Genomic DNA, 25699 nt, shown 5'->3' on the forward strand with positions numbered 1-25699 from the left:
AGGGGGGAGGGGCGCGGGAGGAGTGACCCCGGGGAAGTGGAGGTGACGCTCCTGGACTGCAGCCCGCTGGAGGGGCAGGCGGTGGGGGCCGGGTGGGGGCCGAGGACAACGAGGAGGGAGAGCTGGGCAGGTCAGGGGACCACACGTCTGAGCGCACGAGGTGGCAGCATCTGGAGCAGGAGCCCCGCAGGCAGGGTGGCTCTGGGCCACCAGCAGGTGGAGGACTCACAGGTGGGGGGTGGCTGAGCGGCCACCCTCCTGGGGGACACAGGACTCAGGGAAGCCTGTCTGCTGTGCGGGGTGGCGGGTCGGAGGCCCCGCATAGAATAGGATGAGGTTGCATCGTGAGCCTCCTTCTGCAGCATTTGGTTTGGCCTCGGCAAGACGTGTGCGTGGTGAGCGCTGGCACAGCGGCACAAGGGAGGGTGCTGGACAGAAGGAACCCGCCCTTCCCTCAAGGTGGGGTCACCGGTCACCAGAGGGAACCGCATTCCCACGTTCTTCTGACTGGGGGCTCCTTGCCTCCGAGGCAGAGGGCGGTGGGGGCAGCTCAGCTTGGCCCGGGATCCAGGGAGAAGCCTTCCCCACCTGCTCTGGGCAAGGGCTCTGGCGAGGCCAACCCCCCCACACACACACACACCAGAGCTGCTGGGGCGCCCACTCGGCTCCGAAATTGCTTCTCCCCTGACCGCCAGGAGAGCCAGCTCCCCCCGCGTCCCTCCGTGGATTCTCATCCTCTGCCTCCGCCCCAGCCCCTCTTCTGCGGAGCCTTTAAGTGGTGCCCTGCGGGTTGCCAGGCTCAGCCTCCTCGCACCTTGCCCCAATGGCCCCCTCAAACCTGACCTGTTCCCACAGCTCCACTTTCTGTCTCTGGCAACATCATGGTCCAGGTCTCTCTCTCTGCGGAGCGCCCAGCCCCGTACACCAATTGTCCACCTGACAGCTCCCCTTCCAACTCAAGGCACCAGAACTGGGCTCCTGAGCCGGCCCCTCCGCCTGGGGCCCCTATCTGCAGCAGCCACGCACGAGCTGGCTTATGGCCACCCAGCCTTTGGTCACCCCAGGACTGAAACAGGCCTAAATCTGCTGAGGACACCACCTTCCTTAGGGCCCTGTGGTTTGGGGTGTCTTTTATTTATTTATTTATTTTTATTTATTTATGATAGTCACACAGAGAGAGAGAGAGAGGCAGAGACACAAGCAGAGGAAGAAGCAGGCTCCATGCACCGGGAGCCCGACGTGGGATTCAATCCCGGGTCTCCAGGATCGCACCCTGGGCCAAAGGCAGGCGCTAAACCGCTGCGCCACCCAGGGATCCCTTGGGGTGTCTTGACATTCCCCCACACACACACACACAGACACACACACTGTGAGTAGAACATGTGACTGAGGCCTAGATCATTCTATCCTCGAAGCATGGGACTTCAGGGTGAGTACACAGCCAAACAGCTTCCCCCCGCCCCCCTTCAGCTGCTCCAGGGTCTTGGCCTGATTGACCTGAGAGATGACCCCCCCTCTCTTTCCTGATAGATTTGAACCTGAGAGGCCATAATTCCAGCGTCCTGCCTCACGTGGAGGCTGAGAGAATAAGATGAGCACTTACTGTGCATTGCTCTGTGCCGGGCACCGGTGTGTGGCTCTCATTCATCCTAATTTTAAAAATAATAATAATAATAATAAATAAGCACTAGCTAGGCACTGCCTTTCACCACTCTAAAGAGGAGGGAATCGGGTGCCTGGGTGGCTCAGTCAGTTGAGTATCCAGCTCGTGGTTTTGCCTCAGGTTGATCTCACGGGTCATGGGATTGAGCCCCGAGTCAGGCTTCACACTCAGCACGGAGTCTGCTTGCCCCTCTCCCTCTGTTCCTGCCCCTACATGCTCTCTCAAATAAATAAATCTTTCTAAAAGGGTTTCTTTTTAAAAATTTTTATTTATTCATGAGGAACAGAGAGAGAGGTAGAGACACAGGCAGAAGGGGAAACAGGTTCCATGCAGGGAGCCTGACATAGGACTCGATCCCAGGTCTCCAGGATCATGCCTTGGGCCAAAGGCCGTGCTAAACCACTGAGCCACCCGGGCTGCCCAATAAATAAAATCTTTTTAAAAAATAAAAAGGGGGGGGATCCCTGGGTGGCGCAGCGGTTTGGCACCTGCCTTTGGCCCAGGGCGCGATTCTGGAGACCCGGGATCGAATCCCACATCGGGCTCCCGGTGCATGGAGCCTGCTTCTCCCTCTGCCTGTGTCTCTGCCTCTCTCTCTCTGTGACTATCATAAATATAAAAAAAATAATAATAATAAAAAGGGGGGATCCCTGGGTGGCTCAGCGGTTTGGTGCCTGCCTTTGGCCCAGGGCATGATCCTGGAGTCCCGGGATCGAGTCCCGCGTTGGGCTCCTGCCATGGAGCCTGCTTCTCCCTCCTCCTGTGTGTGTCTCTCTCTCTTTCTCTCTCTCTCATGAATAAATAAATAAATAAAAATTTATTAAAAATAAAATAAAATGGGCAGCCCAGGTGGCTCAGTGGTTTGGCCCTGCCTTCCCCCCGGGGCGTGATCCTAGAGACCCAGGATCGAGTCCTGCGTCAGGCTCCTTGCAGGGAGCCTGCTTCTCCCTCTGCCTGTGTCTCCACCTCTCTCTCTCTGTCTCTCATGAATAGATAAATAAAATCTTTAAATAAAAAATAAAATAAAAAGGAGGGAATCAAGCCACCAAGGGATGAAGTACGTTGCACAGATCCCACTGCTAGTGAACGTGGTGACAGCTGTGTGATTCCAAGCCCTTGCTCTGACCACTAGACCGCCCTGCCAGAGGCTGACCACAGAGAGTGGACCAAGCCACGGAGGGAGGAGAAATCAAGGCTGCTCATCGTCTGAGACTGGAGTCCTAGCAGGCGGAGGCCAGAGCTACCCCTAAGCTTTTCAGTCACAAGGCCCAATAAATTCCTGCTGCCCAAGCCAACTATCATTTGGGTTTCTGGTAAATTCAGACCAAAAAAGTCCTAACAGATATCACGTCACTTGAGTGGGTGGTAGGCGTCTCCAGGCTCTCAGTGATTCAGGGCAGGAGCCAGATCCTCCCCTCCTGCTTCCCCCTCATCCCTCACATCCAACTAGTGGCCAAAGCCTGAACCCCGAATGTCCCTGGGATCTGTCCCCTTGCTTTCCACCCTAGTCCAGGCCACTACTCCTTTGCCGGGCTGTGATGACGGCCTCCTTCCTGTCCAGTCTGCTCCCGCCCACCAACTTTCCTCCCAATCCCCTGAGATCCAGATCTTACCGCATCCGTTCGCAGCTTGAAACCCTCTAGCCGCCTCATTACCTCCAGGGAAATTCTACTCCGCAGCCACCACCCTCTGGTCTCCGCTCCCTTCACGCTCTGCTCTACCTTCCCTGCTCATAGGGCACCCCCAGCCCCACACCCTCCGCACCTCTGTCCAGAACGCTCTTCTTCCCCTTCTTCACCCCTGTGCATGGCCATTCAGCACACCACCTTCTCCATGGGCAGGTCACTCTCTGCTCTTGGCTCTGTCGATGCTGGGCACTACTTATTTTTTTTTTTTTTTTAAGATTTTAGTTACAGAGAGACAGAATGGCAGAGACACAGGCAGAGGGAGAAGCAGGCTCCCTGCAGGGAGCCCGATGCGGGACTCGATCCCGATCCCGGGTCTCCAGGATCACACCCTGGGCCGCAGGCGGACGCTCAACCGCTGAGCCACCCGGGTGCCCCACTTACTGTCTATTTTAACTTTAGTTTGGTGAGCAGTGCTCTTTACTGGACTGGGAGTTCCGCAAGGGCAAGGGCAAGGGCTCCGGGTCATTCACCTGCTCACCCTCAGGTCCCAGGGCGTGCCTGGCACAGAGCAGTCAGCCATCCAGTGAACACTCAGGGAAAAGATGAAGAACTGAAGTGTTCCCAGGAACAGGGTGGCCAGTTCTACATCTGTTCTCTGGGGATGGGCAGGTCGGGGGCAGGGGGTGCAGGGGGGATGGGCAGGTGAGGGGGTAGAGGAGCCAGGGGGATGGGCAGGTGGGTGGGGAGGCAGAGGGGATGGGCAGGTCAGGGGGAGGGGAGGCAGGGGGGATACCATCCCATGATAATTACCAGGTAGAAAACCTTTTATTGGGACACCGGGTGGCTCAGCAGTTGAGCATCTGCCTTTGGCTCAGGGCATGATCCTAGGGTCCCGGGATCGAGTCCCACGTCGGGCTCCCTGCGTGGAGCCTGCTTCCTTCTGCCTGTGTCTCTCCCTCTCTCTCTGTCTCTCATAAATAAATAAAATATTTTTTAAAAAGAAAAAAAAACCCTTTTATCTATGGACAAGCACATTACCCGTTTGATCCTCACAAGGACACTGTTGCCCCCATTTTACAGATGATGGGACGGAGGTTCGGGATGCTTTACAGCCTATAAGTCGGTCACATGCTCACAAAACCCCCTGTCATCTCAAAGCACCCCGAGTTAGGGCTGCACTGACACCCCGACACAGCGGCGGCAGCGGGTGGGGTTCTCGCCCACACCGGCCACAGGGGGGCAGCCGAGCGCTGGCATGAGCCTCCCGGCCGCCCTGGAGAGACTGGCTCTGGGTGTGAAGGGCAGCAGCCACCCCTAGGAGAGGCCGGGGCAGAGAGGCTGGGCTTGCTCTTTCAGGATCAGCTAGAAACAGTTCAACCTGGACGGTGGGTGGCATTCGTAGGCCGCTGCCACTGATGCCAAGCGTCCAGAGCTGGAAACATAGACTGCGTACCCCGAACTTGCATTACCAACGTATTTAATAACAAGCCACGGGAAGTGATAAGGCATGGCTGAGGGCTGGGGCACCCGGCGTCTGCAAATGGCCAACACTGACCCACAGCCCTCGGCTGGGACAGGTCAGTGGCCTGTCGGACCACAGCAGCCCGGTACCAGAGATGGGACAGGGGCTGCACTCCTGTCCTCGGAGGCCTGCAAGTCGGGGGGCATGGCCAGCATCTGCTGCGCTGGGCATCCAGGATGTATGTCCACCGCGGCGCCCCGGACGTGCAGCGGATGCTCAGGGGGCTCCCCCATTCCTGGAGCGCTGACCTCCCAGGCCCACGTCCACGGGTACAGCAGGAGGCTGAAGGGAGCAAACCAGAGGCAGGGCTGAGTGCAAGGATCCCAGGGGGAGGCCTCCCCACAATCCAGCCTTCTCCCAGGCTCGTCTGCACGGCTCAGGGACCAAAGGTAGCAGGAGTTCCCTGGCACTGCAGGCTGGCGACGGAGCTCTCTGCGAGACAGACCATGCGAGGCTGAGCAAGGCTCGAGAATCTGTAACAGAGAGTCCCCCTCCCCGCCCCATCTCTGCTGCAAAGGGTGCTGTACCACGTGGGAGCCGAGGAATGCGCTGGATAAATGCCTGACAGCCCTCTCCACCTCATGCCGAAACTCATGGGCCACAGGAGTGCAGGCCAACGGAGCGTGCTGGGGGTCCCGATGCCCAGCCTTGCTCCTTGGCACTCGGGCCACACCCACTCCCCCACCTGTCACTCCAACCTGAGGCCTGAGAGATGGCAAGACAGCAGCACTCATTCCTCAATTTCCTGAATCTTTTCCCTCCCCACTCAGTCTGACAGCCTTGGCCAGGGTCAGAGTTCCTTAGCAAACATCTCAGTATCTTCCCTCAGGAACACCGAGGTCCCCGGCACAGGCCACGGCTCCGGCTCTCCAAGCGCTGAGCTGAAGGGACAGCAGAGGCAGGAGGTTGGATAAAGAAAGCCTCTGCCTACACCTCCCCCCTCCAGCAGACACATGCCACTGGGACACAGCCCTTCCTCCACCAGAGCTCTCCATCCCCCTCCCCGCACCCAGACTTGAATCCAAACTGATCCAGAAGTCATCACCGTCACCTCCCATCCCTCTGCTCTGTCCACTTGGCGTGTCTTCCACAGATACATGTTCCAGCCGACCCTCGGAGCCTGCCCCCAGCCTCAGGATCGTGCCCGAGAGCTGAGCCCAGCCGGCTGGGGAACAGCTGCCAGCAGCTGGAAGGTTGTACCCAGCAATAAAAGGCTATGTAATGAGGCCACTGGGGAAGAAGGGTCGGGAAGGAGGCAGTAACGTGGGGGTTTGGGGTTCCAGCCCCAGAAACCATATGCCGAATGGGGGTGTGCATGTGAAGGTTCCTTCCTTCACGGAGAGAGGATTTTGTATCAGCATCTCGGGGAGTGGTGGGAAACCAAGGAGGACAGAGCAGGAGTAACCGAAGGGGTGGGGGGTTTCTCACTCAGGGATGCTGGACCCTCCAGCTCCGAATAGGGAGCCCCAGGGTTCAGCTCTCGCGCTGTCATTCACTTGGGCCTGCCACTTCTCTCTGAACGTCCCCATTTGCAAAATGAAGGGTTCACAGTGGATATGGAAATTCCTGTAGCCCAGCTGGGGAAGGAGAGGAGAGCACAGGGTGGAGAAGGGGTAGACGAACACCAGGATGGTACCAGGCAAGGGGGCGAATGAGCCCGGATGCAATAAAGAGGGCATTCTCAGCCCTGCTCGGGCACATAGCAAGGGGAGGTGGCCAGTGTCGCCCAGGTCCAGCTGCTGCCCTTGTGGAGCAGCACGAGGAGTCACACCGCCCCCCCTCACTGCCCTGGCCAGCCCTCTCTCCAAGGGGGTGGCAGTGGCGTCCCTGAGGTGAGAAATCCACAGCTCAGCGAAGCCAGCGCGGCACAACTGCCTGGGATTAGCGCTAAACCCCGGGCTGCTCGGTGCCGGGGTCACACCTCGTCAGCTTCACAGCTGCTCGGCCGCACCCTGTGCGTGCCCTCACCTTCCCCTCACCAGCCTCCCCGGGAGCTGGGAGCTGGGACCTGGCCTCTGCCCTTGGTGAGCAACGGGTCAGAGGCGCCCCCCAAGAAGAGCCCCACAGAAACGTCCCAGGGGCCCACCGGTGTGACGCTGAGCAGAGGAGAGGGACCCAGAGGGCTTCCCTGCCCAAGCGCCGTGGCTCTACCCAAGGTGGCCTTGGCCTGGAACTACCTTGCCTTTAGGCCACCCAGGCCCTTCACTCCAGATGGTTCTTGTCCTTGGAGAGTCAGGGGCGGGAGAGCCAGATGGAGCCAGCGCAGCTGGGAATCCTCAGCGCCAGCCTCCTCCGGCCACGTGCTTCTGAGGCCCCCCGGCTGTCAGCAAGCTTGCCATCCACCACCTTCCCCACAAGGCTCCTCGCTGGGGCCACACCTGCCCCCCTCCACACACGCAGGGTCAGGGGCTGGGGGAGGGGGTCCCCGCCAACCCCTCCCTCCCCCTCCCTCAGAGTCACCCAGGCCCCTGGCTCTGCCATAAAAACAGGACCCACGCTCCCGCGCCTGCCTCTAAGGGGAGGCCACAGTGAGGAGTCTTACCCAAACCCCCTTCTAGGGACAAGCTTGAGGAAGGGGAGGAGGAGGAGGATGCAGAAGCCAGGGGGCCGGCCGCCGAGTCCCCGTGTCCTGCGCGCCAGGTGGGGCTGGAGCAGAGCCCCACGGGGTAGGTGCGCTCGGAGGGCTGCAGAGGTCACCCGCCCGCCACTCCCTCGGTCCGGCCCACCTGGGGGGCTGCAGGCCCCACCCGCCGCAGGTGCACAGCCCCACCGGCCGGCTCACCTGCGTCGCGGCCGCCGCAAGGGCCCTAGGGGTCGTCCTCGCCTCCGCTGGCGCCGCCGGGCTCGGCCTCGCGGGACGCGCGCCGCTCTCGGGCCAGCGAGGCCGTCAGGCCCTGGGCCCGGAGGAGGAGGCCACCGCCCAGGAACAGGACCCCGCAGAGCACCAGCAGCGACAGCACGCCCAGCACGGCCGCCTGCACGACGCGCGGCCCCTCGGGGGGCTCCGGCGTCCCCCCCGACTGGTTGCAGCAGGAGCTCAGCCAGGTGGCTGGGGCCGCAGCGCCCGCCCGGGAGCCGTTCATGCTAAGGCGCCGGCTGCCCAGATGTGCGCGGGGAGGGCCAGATGTGCGGGAGCCCAAGCCGGCGGGCGGGCCTCGGCTGCTGCGCAGGGAGGTCCCCAAGGGGCGGATCCCAGGCGCCGTGGCTCCCACCCTGCGCGCAGAGCGCTCTGGCTCCTCCGGTGGGGACTATGGCCCAGGCTCCTTCCTGTCCCGAAGGCCTCCACACCCACGCGTGAGAATCCTGCCCGTGCACCCAACCAGCCAAACCGGGGTCCGGTCCCCAAGGCTTTCCCTGTCCCTTGGCAAAGGAAGTCAAGAGAGCACCACCCTCAGAACCCTGAAAAAAGCCGTTCAGAGCGCTGGAGTGCTGCCCCACTAAGCAAGACACAAGACAAGCAAGGATTTGGGGCGTCCTGGAGCCAAAGGCCCATACTGCCAGGTGGCCCAGGAACAGGAGGCAAAGGACAGCCTCCAGGACCTAAGGGGTGCACATCCTTACTCCTCCATCAGTCCTCCTGGGAGCCCCTTGGAGTTGCACAAGCAGGTTAATGCCTCCTTGGGACGGCAGCAAGGGGAGATGGAGGGGAGGGGAACTTCAAGTCCTAATCCCACCCCCCACCCCTCACCCCTCATTTCTTTGCTCAGGCCCGAGGTCCAGATGAGAAAGTGGATTTGAGTCACCAGGGCTCCTGTTCCCACCTTGAATAAACCAGTCCCCTACGTCTGGGAAGTCATAATGCCAAAAGGAATGGAAAGGTTCCAGTCCTGTCCACCAAGGGGACCTCACTGCCAGGTGGGTGTCCCACCGTGAAGCTGGGGTCGTGCAGGTGGAGCAGAGTCTGGCTGCAGGAAAGTAAGAGTCTCAAAAAGCTGAGATGGAGGGAAGACCCTCCTGAAAGGCAGCAACCTTGAGCTCTCTCTTCAAAAACAAAGTGATGGCCAACAAACAGCTCTATCAGCCAACCAACCACTCAGGAGGGATTAGCTGATGGCCAGCTTGGAGGAAAAGATGATCCCCAGACTGCAGCAGGCCAGGTAGGGATTACACACCATCAAGGACTTGTTGGGAAGTGGCCTTCCCCATCTCCAAAGCCCTGAGAACCTCCTGAGTTCTCCCAATGCCCCAGAGATCAAGGGCAAGACTTCACAAGATCTGTTGTGAACTAGCACAGGGCCTAGGTGGCTTGGAATGGGAGAGATCTGCAGACACTCCTGGCCGTCCCGGCTACCTACCTGGCTCCAGGACCACGGGCACGACCCCGCCACCCCCCACCCCATTTAGCCGGGTGGAACTGCCCATATACAGCCAAAAAGTATGATAAATTAGAGAATAAATCAGTAAGAAGTACACAAGGAGGAGTTCACGGATTTGGAGTATGCTCGAGTGCAGAAATGAGTGTTACAGCAGTGTCCTAACAACCGGCAAGGGCCAGCCTGACCTGGAGGAAGTGTCATCAGACACCCATCTCAAGTGGGCCAATCTCTCTCCAGAGAAGGAAACCCCCAATTAACTGAGCTTTCTGGTGGGGGCACCTGGGTGGCTCAGTGGTTGGAGGTCTGCCTTCGCCTCAGGTCATGATCCTGGGGTCCTGGGATCGAGTCCCACATCGGGCTCCCGTCAGGCAGCCTGCTTCTCCCTCTGCCTACGTCTCTGCCTCTCTGTGGGTCTCTCATGATACATTAAGAAGAAAATAATTTTATTTTTTTTTTAAAGATCTTATTTATTTATTCATGAGAGACACAGAGAGAGAGGGAGACAGAGACACAGGCAGAGGGAGAAGCAGGCTCCATGCAGGGAGCCCGACGTGGGACTCGATCCCGGGACCCCAGGATCACACCCTGGGCTGAAGGCAGACAGACGCTCAACCGCTGAGCCACCTGGGCGTCAAAAAAATTTTTTTTTCGATGGGCTTTCTGGTGCACATGGGGAGCTGTATGTGCTCTATGAAGGCAGAGAAGATTCTCTCTGAAGCCATCGTCAAACAGGACCAGATAATAAAAGGGCAGGGATGTTACAGTTTCCCGAGGAAGCGAGAAGAAACAGCAATCCTATCCAAAAGTAACAGCTCCAGATGTGTCATCATTCATAGGACTGACCGCAGTGACACCTGGGTGGTTAACACGGGCTTATGTGAATGTCCAACAAGGTACAGAATTGGTCAGCTTTAACCTCTCCCATCCCCCCCTTCATGGTGGAATAATGCCTTAACACACACCTATATCCTCGCAGGTCCGCCACAAAGTGTTGATGTTCCAGGACAGAACACAAGCCAAGGGAGAGACGGCTCAGCTAAACACATTCTCAACTTTATTCAGCATCCTAGCGATGGCTCTTCCATACAGTAGAGGAAGGGAGACCCCCCAATAGGGCCCTAGAGGGACAGTGAAGCCCAGACTTGACCATTAGCCAAGGTTAGAGGGATGACCAAAGATTGGCCACCGCAGAACAAGGAAGCCAGGGGTGGCCATTCCAAGTCTCCTCAAGGACCTGGAGCAGGTTCCAGAGCCCCAAGGGCCCAACAGTACGATCCCCAGAAGCCCAGGTCTGCAAGCCATCCAGGAGAGCCCATGGCCCCCGTAGGCCTAGAGGGCCAGGGTGTCTTTGATGAGCCTGCGCATGGTGGTGGTGACCGACGTGCCTAGAGCATCAGTAATCTGGAAGGAAATCTTGTAGAGGTAGGGCTGCACATCCCGCAAGCCCGTGTCGAACACGTTGTCCACCTCCGACTGCGTGGGCATCTTGGGCAGGTATTCGTGCCTGTTCATCACCTCCACAATGTTGATGACCTTCTCACAGAGCTTCTCGCCCACCTTCTCCCGGCAGATCTGCCGCTCCTGCTCTGTGGCCAGGGCTACCACGTGCACCTTGACTGTCCACACTTCCCAGGGGATGCATTCGTCGGAGAAAGGCCAGCGAGACTTCTTCTTCTGGTAGAACTCCAGGGACATCTGCCCCAGCCCATCACCCCCAGAGTTGCGCAGCGCGTCCTGGGGAAGGAGGGGTAACAGATGAGCAGGCCAAGGCCTCGGAGAAGCTGGGTCCCTGGGAGCGCCTGCTTCCTACACCCCAGGGAATGAGGCTCTCCTAGCTTTATTTGTCCTTCAGGGAGGCAGGGAATGAGACCTCCAGAGGACAAAGGACTCCTGTGAAGTGACACAGCAAACCGTCGGCCTAAACTCGAGTGCTCCAAGCAAACCAACAAAATCTCTCTCAAGAAAATCGGAAGAGGAGATTAAAGCCTCATGATTCTAGGGGCGCCTGGGCGGCCCAGCGGTTGAGCACCTGCCTTCGGCCCAGGTCTTGACCCCGGGGTCCTGGGATCGAGTCCCACGTCCAGCTCCCTGCATGGAGCCTGCTTCTCCCTCTGCCTGTGTCTCTGCCTCTGTCTCTCTCTCCCCACCTTTCTTTGTGTGTCTCTCAGGAATAAAGAGGTAAAATCTTTAAAAAAAAAAATAAAAGCCCCATGATCCTTAACTAGAAAAAAGGAAACTAAGGGGCGCCTGGGTGGCTCAGTCGGTTTAGCATCTACCTTTGGCTCAGGTTATGATCCCAGGGTCCTTGGGATTAAAGCCTGTGGTGGGGAGGGAGCAATCCCTGCTCAACAGAGTCTGCTTCTCTCTATCTCAAATAAATAGGAAGGAAGAGAAGGAGGGAGGGAGGGAAGGAGGGAGAGAGGGAGAGAGGGAGGGAGGGAACCAGGAATAAAAGGGGGAAGGGAGGGCAGCCCAGGTGGCTCAGTGGTTTAGGGCCACCTTCAGCCCAGGGCCTGATCCCGAAGACCCAGGATCCAGTCACAGGTCGGGCTCCCTGCATGGAGCCTGCTTCTCCCTCTGCCTGTGTCTCTGCCTCTCTCTCTCTCTCTCTCTGTCTCTTGTGAATAGATAATATCGTAAAAAAAAAAAAAAAAAAAAAAAAACGAAGGGGGAAGGGAAGAACAGAGCAGACCTGGCTTCTCCGTCTTCTCCTCTGGAAGCAAACGAGAGCACCGCACCCAGTAATTCGGGCTATCCCCTCACTCCAGGGGTGGGGGCCCCATTCCTCCTCCTAGGGCAGCCAGGCCCCTGCAGCGCCTTTCCATGGGAGTTGGGGCCAGCTCGGAGGGTAGAGATGCTTCCCTCAAGTCCTGAACTGTCCACCAAGGAATTAGTTCTCTCCTCTGTGGACAAAGTGAGGCCCCGGACCTCAGCTGGTCCTAACGCCAACCCCCTGGAATGCTAACTGCGGGCCCAGCTGGTTCACGCACTTGCACTTGACCACTTGACGTGCTCGGCTCACCTGACCCTCCTAGTGTCTTCGCCTCTGAGGCAGGTGCCATTATCAGTCCAACCTCACCCAGAGACCCCGAGGCCGGGAGGTGAGGTCACCTGTCCAAGGTCACACACTCGGGCTCCAGCCTCCAGGCTCTTAGCCATCGTACCTACGGGCCTCTTACAAGGCGTCCAGCGGACAGACAGCGACTAGCACGGCCGCCCTTCAAGGACTCAGAGACTCCTGTGAACCTACCCTTTCTGGTCTCCGAGGGACTGGGCGGGGGACCCGGGGCCTGGCAGGGTCCACGTCCCGCCGTGAGCACATGCTGCCAGCACCACGTAGGACTCTCCAAACGTTTGGGGAGTGGAGTCAGCCATGAGCTCACAGACGGCACCTTACAAAAATGCCCGCACTCTAGAATTTAAAACAGCCCCTCACGGGAACAGTGCAACCCTGCAACCCTGCATGAAAACCCAATAAAAAATCAGCCTCACACCGCCGGAGGTGACCAGCACCCACAGCAGCAGTGTCCCTCGCACCCTCCTCCAGGCCCACAGGGGCGGGCACATGCAAACCTGTGCCACTCGGCCCACGGGCCACCACAGGGCTGTCACCTGAGCCCAGCAAGCCTCCTGCTCAGGGGATCTCCCGGGGGAGACCCAGATGGCTGAAGGGAAGAGGAGCAGACGGAAGGCCCGGCCCATGGGGGCAACGATCACCGTAGGGCCCCCCACATCACTGCTGCAGGGCCCTCCTGCTCCCCTGCCCTGGCAGGTTGGACCAGCCTCTTCGCCATGCCGCCCACAGCCATCCTCCCCGCAGGGAGCGCTGAACGCCCTGTTCCCTGGGACGGAAGAGCCTGACCTGAGCACCCAGGGAGGCTCGGCTGGCCTGAGGACCCCCTGCCAGCCGCCGGGCTGCACCCCTACCTTGAATTCGCCCACAACCTTGCGCAGGGCACGGTCCAGCTCCTCGGAGGAGACGCGCACGTAGGTGAAGTCAATGAAGTCACAGTCCACATCCTGGGTGCCCACGGTGCCAATGGAGTAGGTGCCCTCCTTCTTGTAGTGGAACTTGCCTGTGCTACGGTGCAGCAGCACTGTGTGCAGCACGGCCAGCATGGCCTCCTCCACCTGCCGCCCCTCCACCGACACCTCCAGCACCTCCGAGCGACAGTTCATCCTGAGGCCAGCAGCCCACACCAGGGCGGGGGACGGGAACCGAGACGGGGAGCTTCACCCCGGCCAGGGGCCACCCTGCAAGAGCAGCCAGGTCAGAGAGCTCACACCTTCTCACTGACCCACAGGTTACCTGTCCACTTCCTCCCGGCCCAGCCAGCCTCTGCCTCTGCTGGCCCTTCTCTGCATCCCGACAAGGCCTACTATCGGAAGGCTCGTGGGAGGAGAAGGGGAAGGGAGCTCCAAAGCTACCAGCAAACAACAGCAAAGGCTTGACTTCAGTAGGGCGTCCAGCGCAGCGGACGGCAAACGGTCCCCGTGCAGCAGCCGTCAGGCACTGGCCGTTCGAGGCAAGCAGGGCCCCTGCCCCTGAGAAGCCGCAGCGCTAGAGTGAGGCAGGTAATGTTACCTGAGCGGCCAGAGCACAAGGCGGGAGGACAAGGAAAAGGAAGCCTGGAGCCTGACTGCCTGGGCCTTGGATGACCGGGTTAAGGCATCCGGACCCTGCTGAGGGCGGTGGAGGGTCAATGCCCTGCTGTGCCAAGATCAGATCTGCGTGTCAGAAAGTTAACTCAGGACACAAGGCGAAGGATGGCTCTCAACTATTTTGCGGCCAGAAACTGCTTGGAGAAATCAGTAAAAACTATGAAGACAGGGCTCTAACACCTGACTGACATGCACACACCCCAAATCTCACCCGGTGCCAGGGCCAGCCACAGCCTCCAGGGTAAAAACTTTTAGATTTAAGGCAGAAGGGCTGGGCAAGAAGAGGTCCAGCTGGAAGCCGCATCAGGAGGGAGTTACAGGGAACCCTGGGTGGCGCAGCGGTTTGGCGCCTGCCTTTGGCCCAGGGCGCAATCCTGGAGACCCGGGATCGAGTCCCACGTCGGGCTCCCGGTGCATGGAGCCTGCTTCTCCCTCTGCCTGTGTCTCTGCCTCTCTCTCTCTCTCTCTGTGTGTGTGACTATCATAAATAAATAAAAATTAAAAAAAAAAAAAAAAAGGAGGGAGTTACAGACGCAGCGCCGTGGGACGCGGGGCAGTGAAGTGCAGAGTGGGGGGGGGGGGGTCATGTCCAATGGTCCCGGGTGGAACCCCAGCTCCTCTGTACCTAGCTCTGTGACCTCACGAAAATCACTCACCCTCTCTACATGTGCTTTACCTGTAAATACAGATTCTTGTGGGGATCAAATAAAATCACGTATATAAAACACACCAGAATAGTGGTTAAGAACAGTGACTCTAAAGCTAGATGGCCCGGCTCTGCCACTGGCTCACTGTGTGATCTTGGACAAGCTACTTAACTCCCATGTGCCTCAGTTTCCCAAATCTATATACACGGGATCTATAAAAGCTACCCTGAAAGGACTGTCCCAGGGATTAGCCCCTGCAAAGCAGTTTTAAAGCAGTACCTGGCAAGTAGGAAACACTAAGTATCCTCCGCCACTATAATTCGTTACTATCACGGTGGCAGAGAGGACACAGGCTATGACACAGAACTGGTGGGCTGAGGGCGAAGGCCAGAACACACCTGAGAACCAGGCCTTGGTAAACAACTGAATATGAGCCCCAAAGGAGGAGGAAAACAGTCGAATTTCTTGCCGAGTGTTCAGCTTACAAACCTGCCCTGACGGGGAGCTCACCACCCGTCCCAGCGCACCGTCCCATTCTGAGACCGCTCTGCTCAGCCATTCCTTGTACAGGAGGAAGCCACCCGCAGCGCTTCACACGGCTGGCCGTAGTTTTTTTTTTTTTTTTTTTTTTTTATTTATTTATGATAGTCACACAGAGAGAGAGAGAGCGAGAGGCAGAGACATAGGCAGAGGGAGAAGCAGGCTCCATGCACCGGGAGCCCGATGTGGGATTTGATCCCTGGTCTCCAGGATCGCGCCCTGGGCCAAAGGCAGGTGCTAAACGGCTGCGCCACCCAGGGTTCCCCTGGCCGTAGTTTTGATTCGAGGAGCCACACAGAGTAAGGTTCACCCCCTTTCCACTAATGGGCCTTTCAGGTACCTGGACCATCACCGCCCACTCCTACCACAGGGTAGAGGTCCCCGGGCCCCACACCCACGCCAGCTGGCCGCTGGCTGCCACATCTTATCTGGCAGCTTCCTCCAGGTGTACTTCAGCTCGTCTCAATCTCCACTCAACAGCGGCGCTCAGCAGTGACCACGAGGCAGCCTCCGCACGGCCCGAGGTCCAGCTGGCTCTGCCTCCCGCCCGGTACCGGCCCGGGCCTCCCTGTCCCGGCAGTCCTCTCGTCACCTCTCTTCACCGCGTGCTCCCGTCCTGGCCCTCCCACTAGACAGACACATCCTCCAGGGCGAGGACTGGACCCTACTCATCCCTGGGAGCCCGGTGCCTGGGACCTAGTACAAAGCATCGGCTTGATGACTCAGCGTGACCCAGAGGCTCCAGGTCCTCCAGGGGCTGCTGGGCTGGTATGGCCGGCACTGGGGACTCCTGCTCTCCTGCTCACTTCTGCCCTCTAGTAAGATTTCCCTAAACAGGCCCCCCCCCCAGCGAGGCTCCCAGCCCGGGCCCAGCTGCCCCTGCTTCCGGTGTCCCCCACAAACCTTCACCCAGGCCACTTACTTCGGCCCCTCGCCCTGGGCCTTCCCCCATTCTCACACCTCCTCCAGGAAGTCGGCACTGACCGACCCCACCAACCCCGCAGCAAACCACCCCTGGCCTGAGCTCGTGCGGCCCCTCCCCCCACCCCCACCGCCAGGCCAGGTGGAGCACAGGGCCAGGCTGCAGCCAGCGCAGCCCCACGCCCACTTACCCGAACAGGCCGAGCGCGGGTCCCTCCGGCGCGGACCAGGTCCCGGCTGCTCCCCGCGCGCAGGTGTCCCCTCGGCAGGTGCGCCCCGACTGAGCGCAGGGGGTGGCCTAGGAGCAAACACAGAAGGCTCGGCGTCGGCGTCGGACGCGGGGCGGGGGCCGCAGGGAGGGCCGCGGGCGCAGGGAGGGCCTTGCGCGGGTCCCCTGGCTCCCTCCAACGGGGAGGGGGGGAGGGATGCCCGGGGAGCGCCCGCGAGCCGCGCAGGGAAGGGGGCAGGGGGCGGACGGCAGGAGCTGCACCCACCCCCCGCCCTCGGGAGGCTCCCTCCGGCCCCCTCGCCCCCCCCCCCGCCCCCGGGGCTCCCGGCGGGAGCGCGACCACAGCCCCCGCCGGCCCCCCCCCCGCCCCCCGGCGGCTCCCTCCCCGCCCCCCCGCCCCTCGGCAGCTGCCCCCCCCGCCCCTCCCCGACCCCCGCTCCCCTGCACCCCAGCGGCTCCCCCCGCCCCCCCGCCTCTTCCCTGCCCCTCCGGCCCCCTCCCCGATCCCCCCTGCTCCCGGCGGCTCCCCCCGCCCCTCCCCTGCCTCTTCCCCGCTCACCCCTGTCCCCCGCCCCTCGGCAGCTGCCCCCCCCGCTCCCCCGCCCCTCCCCGACCCCCGCTCCCCTGCTCCCCGGCGGCTCCCCACCCCGCCCCTCCCCGCCCCCTGGCGGCTCCCCCCGCCCCCCCGCCTCTTCCCCGCTTCCCCCTGGCTCCTCCCCGCCCCTCCCCTGCCCCCCCGGCCCCTTCCCCGCTCCCCCCTGCTCCCCGGAGGCTCCCCCCCGCCCCTCCCCTGTCCCCCGGCCCCTACCCGCTCACCCCTGTCCCCGGCCCCTTCCCCGCTCCCCCCTGCTCCCCCCCGGCTCCTCCCCGCCCCTCCCCTGCCCCCCCGGCCCCCTCCCCGCTCCCCCCTGCTCCCCGGCGGCTCCCCCCGCCCCTCCCCTGCCCCCCCGGCTCCTTCCCCGCTCCCCCCTGTCCCCCGCTCCCCCCCCCGCTCCCCGGAGGCTCCCCCCGCCCCTCCCCCGCCCCCCGGCCCCCCCTCGCCCCCGGGGCCCCCGGCAGGTGCGCGATCACCGCCCGGCCCGGCCGCGCGCACGGCCCTCCCGAGTCGCGGGTCACCTGCCGGCCGCGGGGCCTCGGCGGGGACGGGACGGCGGGGCGGACGGGCCCACTCCCCGCCGCGAGCTCCTCGGGCGCCGCCGGGCCCGCACTTCCGCCATAGAGACGAGGCGGGAGGCGGGAGGCGGGAGGCGGGCCGGGCCGGGCCGCGGGCTCTCGGTCGCCCCCCGAGGCCGAGCGGAGTCATCGGCGCGGAGCCCTCGGGCCGTCGGAGGCGGGCGGGAGGCGGGCGGGAGGCGGGCGCTGGAGGCACCGCCAGGCCTCGGCTTGCGCAGTGCGCGGAGCAGCCTCCCGGCCCGGGGCGCCGGCGAGAGGAGCGCCCGGCGGGCTGCCGCGGCCCACCTGGGGACAGCCCCCAGGGCGCCTCACTCCGCCGTTGCCCCCCACCCGTGGGAGCCTCCTGACGTCACTCACCCTTTCCGATGTTCTCCTCTATGAATGGGGCGCTGTTGTGAGGCTCACGAGAGAGAATTCCCACCAGAGGTCTTTGCGGAATGTAAAGCCCTACACGAATGAGTGCATTTTTAGTGCCGCGTCCCTTCTGCTTTTCCGCCCAGATGGCAAGCCCGGGGCAGGCCGAGGTTTACCCCTTGTTTTCTGAGCGCCCCCAGAACCCCGCAAGCCCCACCCCACACACAGCCGAGTTACTCGAGGACCAAGATGCTCCTTTTCCTAACACACACCTTCTCTCTCAACATAACAATAGGTACCATTCGTGGAGCGCAAGGTAAAGAGCAGGATTCTAAGCGCTTTATGCATATGAATTGATTCAAACCTGGGGGCGCCCGGGTGGCCCCCCGGGTGAGCATCTGCCTTTGGCTCAGGTCATGACCCCAGGGTCCTGGGATTCAGCCCCACAGCAGGTTCCCCCCAGGGAGCCTGCTTCTCCCTCTGCCTGTGTCTCTGCCTCCCTCTCTGTGTCCCTCATGGATAAATAAATAAAATCTTTTTCAAAAAATTTAAGCCTGATAACGATCGATACTAGAAGGCAGATAAAGAAACTGACGCCGCAGGCACCTGGGTGGCTCAGGTCATGATCCCAGGGTCTTGGGATTAGCCTGGTGTGGGACTCTCTGGTCAGCAGGGAGTCTCCTTTCCCTCTCCCTCTCCCCCCCACTTCACCCCACTCATGCTGGCTCTCTCTTTCTCTCTCTCTCTCTCTGAAACAAGAAGAAAGAAAGAAAGAAAGAAAGAAAGAGAGAGAGAGAGAGAGAGAGAGAGAGGGAGGGAGGGAGGGAGGGAGGGAGGGAAGGAAGGAAGGAAGGAAGGAAGGAAGGAAGGAAGGAAGGAAGGAGAAAGAAAGAAAAAGAAAAGAAAGAAAAGAAACAGAAACTGATGCTGGGAGAGGTTAAATAACTTGCCCAAGGTCACCCAGTAAGTAGCAGAGCCTGGGGTTCAAATGCAGGATTCCATACCACTACAGGGGGTTTCTTTATGGTTCCTCCACCCTGATCCTCCCCACGCACCACCGTTCTCCGGTGCACCCCACTCCAAAGCCTGCTCTCTAGTGGGAAAATGCCTTGATCAGTTTAGTGTTTGTTGTTTTCTACGATGTCTGATTTGAAGCTACGGGACGTCACTGAGTGCAGAGTCCAGAATGAATGAAGGATTACATTTTGATCGTCAGAGGTACAGTGGGGTCTCCAGCACCAGTGCCAGCTGGCTCCAGCACACCAGTGTCACCCACCCACCCTTTAGGCTTCCCCTCTCCCACCAGTTTTTCTTTTTTTTTTTTTTCAATTAAAGATTTTATTTATTTGTTTGTTTTAGAGAAAGGGGGAAGAGAGAGAGTTTGATGCAGGGAGGAGCAGGGGAGAGGGAAAGGGGATCTCAAGTAGACTCTGAGTTGAGCACGGAGCCAGTCACAGGGCTCAGTCTCACGACGCTGGGATCATGACCTGAGTCAAAAATCAAGAGTTTTGACACTTTAACCGATTGAGCTACCCAGACACCCTCCCACCAGGTTTGTTTTTCTTGTTTTTTTTTTTTAATTATTTTTGAAGACTTTATTTATTTGAGAGAGAGAGTGTGTGCACACAAGTGGGAGGAGGGGCAGAGGGAGAGGGAGAAGCAGGCTCCCCACTGAGCAGGGAGGGTGTCGGGAGGCTTGATCCCCAGGTCCACCAGGTTTGTTTTTGTTTTTGTTTTTGTTTTTGTTTTTAAATCCCACCAGGTTTTCTAAACCACCACACCACTCCTTTTCTGGCTGACCCTTCCCCCTCCTCATCAGTTCCCTACCCACCCTCCTCCTCCTCCTCCTCCTCCTCCTCCTCCTCCTCCTCCTCCTTCTCCTCCTCCTCCTTCTCCTCCTCCTCCTCTCCGCAGTTGGGTCCCTGTGCAGCCTCGGTCTCTGGTTTGTCTCCATCCCAGGTGCAGCTACCTGTCCCCTGGCAGCCTCAGGGTAACCCCAGCCTCAGGAGTGAGAGAGCTGCCTACCTTACAGACCAGCAGCCTCCTCGGGCTGCACCTGGACTTAACCAGGAGGAATCAGCATAAAATGCTGCGAGGAGAGAGTGTATGAGGAGCCAAAAAAGGGGGGCCCAAGGAGGTGAGAACCAGCCCTGGGTGGCCGAGGGGATCAGTGAAGGGAGTGGCTGAGCTCTCCTCTACCCTTGACACCCTACACCCCTTGGAGGCCACTATCCTGACTTCATCATTGCTCCCCAGCCCTGAGCCTGAGGCACACCACCAGCACTTTGAATCCACTATCATGCTGATTTCTCCATCTACCTTTGAAGGTAAGTACAATCCCCCCTCCCCCAATTTACAGATAATGAAGCTGAGGCTCAGTGATATGTAGTGACTTACTTTGATGGCTAATTTTTTTAAAGACTTTATTTATTTATTCATGAGAAAGAGAGAGAGAGAGAGAGAGGCAGAGACACAGGCAGAGGGAGAAGGAGGCTCCATGCAGGGAGCCCGATGTGGGACTCGATCCCGAGTCTCCAGGATCAGGCCCTGGGCCGAAGGTGGCACTAAACCACTGAGCCACCGGGGCTGCCCCAGACACTTGATCAAACATTATTCTGGGTGTGTCTGTGGGGGCATTTTCTGAATGAGATCAACATTTGAATCTGGTAGCCTTGAGTAGAGCAGACCTCTGCCTCACTTAATGAGGGTGGGCCCCGTCCAATCAGTTGAAGGCCCGGCTAGCATAAAAGGGCTCAGCCTGCCACAGCTAAGGAGAACTCCTGACTGCTTTCAAGGTGGGACATTAGTTTGTTTGCTTGTTTGCTTGTTTCCTGCAATACCTGCCCTGCCTGGGGCTCCCGCTTGCCGACTGCAGATCTGGGGCCTTGTCAGCCTCCATAACCACATGCGCCAATTCCTCATAATAAATCTCCTACAGATATACATCCTATTAGTTCCCTTTCCCTGTAGAACCCTGACTAACACACTTGCCAAGGCCACATGCTCCTCTGTCCTCATTCCACCCACTCTTGTCCCTCCTCCAAAACTCACTGTGTCCCTGGAGACTTTTCTGCCTGAGGCTGAGGCTAAGCCCTCTCACCTTGCTTGTCTCCCGCCAGATGCTGGCCAGTCCTTGCCTCCTCTTACTTCCCCAGATCCTTGCAGGGCAGCTCTCACTGCAGCTCAGACCTTGCGTCCTATGTCCGTGTGGGTGGTCCTGTCATGGAGGAAGGGTCCAAAAAGAGAGACCATGTGGCGTGAATTATCCCACCCCATGCCACTCTCTTCATGATCAAGATATAATCTTTTTTCCATTGTTTTTAGAGATTTTACTTTTAAGAAAACTCTGCACCCCACATCGGGCTTGAACTCACCACCTGAGTTTAAGGGTCTCATGCTCTAGGGACTGAGCCAGCCCGGTGCCCCTCAAGATGTAATCACTTGTTCATTCACTTGTTTATTCATTCATTCATTCATTCATTCACTCATGCCACGCATATGTAACTATCCGCACGCTACACCGTGTCATACCAAGGAGGACAACGTGGCCCTCTGGAAGCTCAAAGTCTTGCAAAGGAAATGGGTCAGGGGGCTGCACCTGCACAGGAGAACACAAGACCTGATGTGAAAGAAATGGCAGCAGGCTTTACGGGGACCAGAAGGGGCGAGGGTGGAGACTGCTGCCGTACACTGAGAATGAAGAAGGGGCCCGAGCCCTACTTTCAGCAAGGTGAGGGGTGACTGGCCCCCAGAAGACTGAGATGGCTGCAGAGGGCACAGGATGGGACGTGAGGGGATGCGCAGGGAGGGCGAGTGGTTCCAGAAAGGAGTGGAGCTACAGGGAATTATTCTGGGGGCAGGGGGAGGGGTGCTGCTTCCTGGAGAAGGAAAAGGCTTGGGGGAGACTTCTCGCTGAGAGCTCAGGCTGGAAACCGAGGCTCTCGAGGCAAGGGAGGCGAACACGGAGAGCCCAGCGCCCCGGCCAGCCAGGCGGCCGGGCCGGCGGCGAAGGCCTGTGCAGGGACCTTGAAGGCCAACCCAGGACCTTGGGAGTAGGCAGCTGGCTGTGCGCGGTGACTGTGGCCTTGGACGGCCCCACCCCATCCTAGCCTGTGCCCAGGGGAGAGCTGAGCCCCGAAGCTGGCCCTGCAGGCCACCCCCAGTCGCTCCGGAGCTGACCCCAGTGGCGTCACGGGGAGTGACTCAAGCCCCAGCAACAACAATGAGTGGGGCTGACGTCAGGCCGGGGGCTCCTGACGGTGCCTCGCCTGGCCCGGCAGCCAGCACCCTGTCTGCTGACCCTCTAACCCTGGCCAGGCTGCCGGGCCAAGGAGAGTCGGCCGTCGCCTTCTGACATGTGTCCCCCTCCCCCGCTGGGGTCCCCGGGCAGGGGCTCCCCCATCCCCCCCAGCACCCGTCCTCCTCCGAGGCAGAGGAAGTGGCTGGGCTTCCGACGGGGGTGGCAGAGAGCGTGAGAAAGAGGCACCTCCCAGCCCCGACCTCCGCAGGCAGCCTCTGGACCCGGCCCACGCTGCCTTCTCTCCTGGGGGAGGTGGGCCCGTGTCCTTCGGTGCTGGGGACGGTGGCGACGGGTGGCGGCTACTCGCTCTGGGGAGGTGCGTGTGTTTGTCTCCCTGGCCAAGTCGGGGGTGGGATGGGGGCTAGTTTCTGTTTGGGTCCCCAGGGGTCGGGGGTCCGTCGTCTCACTGTCCTGCAAGGTCTGTGCACCAGTTCCTTTGGGAGCCATGTATCTGTTCCCTGGGCCAGAGGATTCTCTGTGACTGTCCTTGCAAAGGGAGAGGGTATCCCCCCACCCCAGTAAGGGGTTCTCTCCATGTACCCCTGGTCTCTTGTGAGGTCGAGGGCATCTGTCTATCCTCTTAGTGCCCCAGTTCCCAGATTAGGGTCCAGGTCTCCAAGGCCTGGCTGGGTGGGGGCCTGGTCCCTGCGATGTGCCCGACGAGGAGGGCAGTGACAGTCAGCCTCCCGGCCGCCCGGCTTGCAGCTGGGCACCGCTCCCTGCTAACACAGCACGTGCCAGGGCGGCCCCCCTACACCCCCCTGCCCCGGCACCCAACTCCCGGCCCGGCTGCCACCCCCAGTCCCCGCGGCCATGCCTGGGTAGGGGCTGGACGGTGCCAGGGCCTGGGTCAGACCTTGAGGAGACCTCAGGTGCCCACCCCAATCCCTGGCCTGGCAGGGTCAGGGCCCAGCAGGAGGCCAGGGGGAGCCAGGACGGTAGGAAGAAGACGGAGCACAGGCCTGTGGTGGGGGAAAGGGGGCAGGAGCCAAGGCCAAAGGCTCCAGGGCCCCATGGTCCTCAGGCCAGCTCGGAGCCTAGCTGGGGACCCTGGGATGGGCCTCCTGCCCTCAGCACGTCCCTGGCTGCGTGCGGAAGGCAGTATTGGGGGAGTAGGGGGGGGTTTGCTCAGCCTCGCGCTAACTCCTTCCTGCCCTCACAGCTGGAGGCTGGCGGCTTCGAGGTCCCCGGGCCAGCCTGGACGGCCCCCAGCAGCCCCAGCCGGGAGTGACCCAAAGGGACAGGGCACGGCCGGAGCCTGAGCCGGGAGCAGGGGCGCGCGGGGGTTGGCGCCGGGCTGTGTCCTCCCGGGGGGCGGCCGGAAGCTCAGCCCTCAGCCCCATCTTCTGAGGACCTTGGGAGGAGGCCCCGCCGTTCTGGGGTTTCGGTTCAGATTCAAGCGAGAACCCCGGGACACCCCGGGCCTGGCTGTCGTGGCAGGAGGGCCCCGGCCCTGCCCACGCCGCACGGAGCAGGCCGCCCAGGGCCCAGCGCGGGGCACCACACCGCGGCTCAGGTCCGGGCCGTGCCGTGACCTTCAGGGCCTCCCTGAGGCCGACCTTCGCCGGCTCCCTCCTAAACCAAGTGTCCCCGTGGCCAGAGCCCAGGCCCCAGAGGAGGGCACCAGACAGACTCCGGGGTGCAGAGCGCCCACTCGGATCCTAGGCCTCAGAGCCACCCCAGCCCGTCACAGTGGCACCTCGGGCCTGGGGAGGGGGCCAGGGCCTCTGGGCACAGGGCCCAGCGTGGGTGGGGTGGGGGGGGACAGGGAGGCAGGCTTCCTGGGTCTCCATGTGAGGACAAACAGCAGGCTTTGAGGCCTTGGAAAATCCCGCCTGGGATTCCAGGCCCTGCCGGCGTCACTGCCTTTTGACTATTGTCCCCGTCGGAAACGGGCCCAGCCCCCGGCTAGCCGGGACAGAGCAGCCATTGTGAGGCCCCACCAGGCTCAATGCCCCCTTGTTCGCCCTCCCAGCCCCTAGCAAGACTCGGGGGCCAGTTCTTCCAGTTGCTCAGTGGAAAGAAAGGGCCTGCCTCGGGGCTCGGCCCTAGGGCGGGGCAGGGTGGGGCAGGGCGGGGCTGGGGAAATCAGCCTCCCACCCTGTACCCCAGTGGCCGAGTCCTGGAGAGGAGCCACCGTGGGATGGATGGAGCGAGCGCCTTCCATTTACGAGGCCTGGGCAGGGAGGCCTAGTGGTTAGGTCGTTAGACACACCCTGCTCCGCCACTTAGAAGGCGAGTGACCTTGGGAAAGTCATTTCCTTTCTCCTCTTTTGTAAAAGCAACAGCTATGATTTATCCGGTGTTTGCTCCCCACCAGGCGCTGTCTGAAACACTTGGTCACTGTAGCAACTCTACGCGATAGATACAGTTGTTTCCCCATTCACACAGGGAGATGCTAACTTAGCCAAAATTCCACAGCTAGAAGGAGCTCTGGAACCAAGACTTAGAGCCAGGTAGTCCAGCTCCAGGGGTCTTGCTCTCTGCTACTCAGCTCTGCTCCCTGTCCATGCGGTGGAGATAACCACACTCAACTCATAGGGTGGTAGTGAGGGTGCAAAATGACAAATATCATGTGAAAAGAACTTGGTGGGTGATGGAACCTCGTAGGTGGTGGTGATTATCATCACTACGGGCATAGATACCCATATGGACCAAGATTCTCCACGGCCCGCCCCTGCCCCTGCCCCAGCTCCTGCCCCTGCCCATCCTCTGCCCTGTGCTCCGCATCTATCTTTGCTGAAGTCGAGGGTATGGAAGAGAGTGACCCAAAGGGACAGGACTCCATCCAATCCCACAGCTGGTGGGAGATTTCCCAGCAATCTCTGCTCCTAACCAGAGGACTGCCACTACACCCACCTCCCCAGTGAGCGGATGGGGAAATCAAGACTCAGGGAGGAAGAGGGGCTTCTCAGAGAGCAGCATGGAGCTGGAGGCAGGGCAGAGAATAGAAGCAGATCTAACTGACCCCTGCCTGCCTCGGACGTTGCCAAGTATGGGCTTTGACAGAGGCTCATTCGGGGACTCTGGCTGGGGGTGCCGGGGACACATGCTGGAGGTGGTGGCCACCGTGCGTGGGGCCCAGGGCTCCCCACCCCAACCACATGGAGACCCTTGACAAGGCCTGGGGCTGCACTGACTTCCTAGCATTCAAGCGAGGGCATGTGGTCGAGAGCTCCCGGGGCTGTGGCTGGAGCACTAGGAAAGGCCCTTGATTCCATCCTCGGGAGCAAATCCCTAGTTTATATGACTTCCATCCAGGCAGGGGCCACAAAGGTGGAGACTCGAGTCCTGGGCCAAGGGTTGTGAGGAGCAGGTGTAAGGGGCAGTGCTTTCAGGTCTCCTACCAGGTCCTTGGGAAGAAATCTAGAAAGACACTGAGCTCAGTGAAGGGGGCTGGACCCCTACCTCGGCCCTCTCAGGCTAGGGCTGACCTAGGTTCATGTTTCTCAAAAAAGTGGCTCTGAGACACCTGCCTGGCAAGCACTCTGGGTGTTTGGCATAAGCGCAGATTCATGGGTCCTACCCCTCAGCTAATCGGAGTTTCTGACATAGATCTGAGGAATCCGCATTTTAAGCCAGTTAAGCAACTGATGAGCTTGGAAGTTGGAGGATGTACGGAGGGGCACTTGAGTACAGGTAGGCACCCCAGAACAATCTTTTTACCAAAGGGACAAGGGCCACCAGCAACCCGGCTCTTATTAGTGGGGTGCCAGGCAGGTCCGGAGGAATGGTGAAAATGCA

General features: G+C 60.3%; 2 protein-coding genes across 3 annotated transcripts; both read right to left on the minus strand.

The window, feature by feature from the left end:
- Window positions 1–4751: 4751 nt before the first annotated feature.
- On the minus strand, window positions 4752–8366 carry SMIM41 (small integral membrane protein 41). The gene is made up of 2 exons (XM_035707290.2): window positions 7596–8366; window positions 4752–5095 (listed from the first exon to the last, which is right to left on the minus strand). The coding sequence occupies exon 1, from the start codon at window positions 7894–7896 to the stop codon at window positions 7621–7623; it is 276 nt and encodes a 91-aa protein (XP_035563183.1). The 5' UTR covers window positions 7897–8366; the 3' UTR covers window positions 4752–5095; window positions 7596–7620.
- A 1795-nt stretch (window positions 8367–10161) lies between these two features.
- Window positions 10162–17364, minus strand: ATG101 (autophagy related 101). 2 transcript variants are annotated; one of them, XM_025458825.3, is made up of 4 exons: window positions 17245–17364; window positions 16091–16197; window positions 13057–13383; window positions 10162–10863 (listed from the first exon to the last, which is right to left on the minus strand). In XM_025458825.3, exons 3-4 carry the CDS (start codon window positions 13306–13308, stop codon window positions 10459–10461), a joined length of 657 nt encoding a protein of 218 aa, XP_025314610.1. In that variant the 5' UTR covers window positions 13309–13383; window positions 16091–16197; window positions 17245–17364; the 3' UTR covers window positions 10162–10458. The 2 variants fall into 2 exon arrangements, with proteins under 2 accessions (XP_025314610.1, XP_025314611.1); XM_025458826.3 differs by lacking the exons at window positions 16091–16197; window positions 17245–17364 and adding an exon at window positions 14003–14156.
- Window positions 17365–25699: the final 8335 nt, after the last annotated feature.

This window comes from Canis lupus, chromosome 27 (assembly GCF_003254725.2).
Source record: "Canis lupus dingo isolate Sandy chromosome 27, ASM325472v2, whole genome shotgun sequence".
NCBI classification, from domain to species: domain Eukaryota; kingdom Metazoa; phylum Chordata; class Mammalia; order Carnivora; family Canidae; genus Canis; species Canis lupus.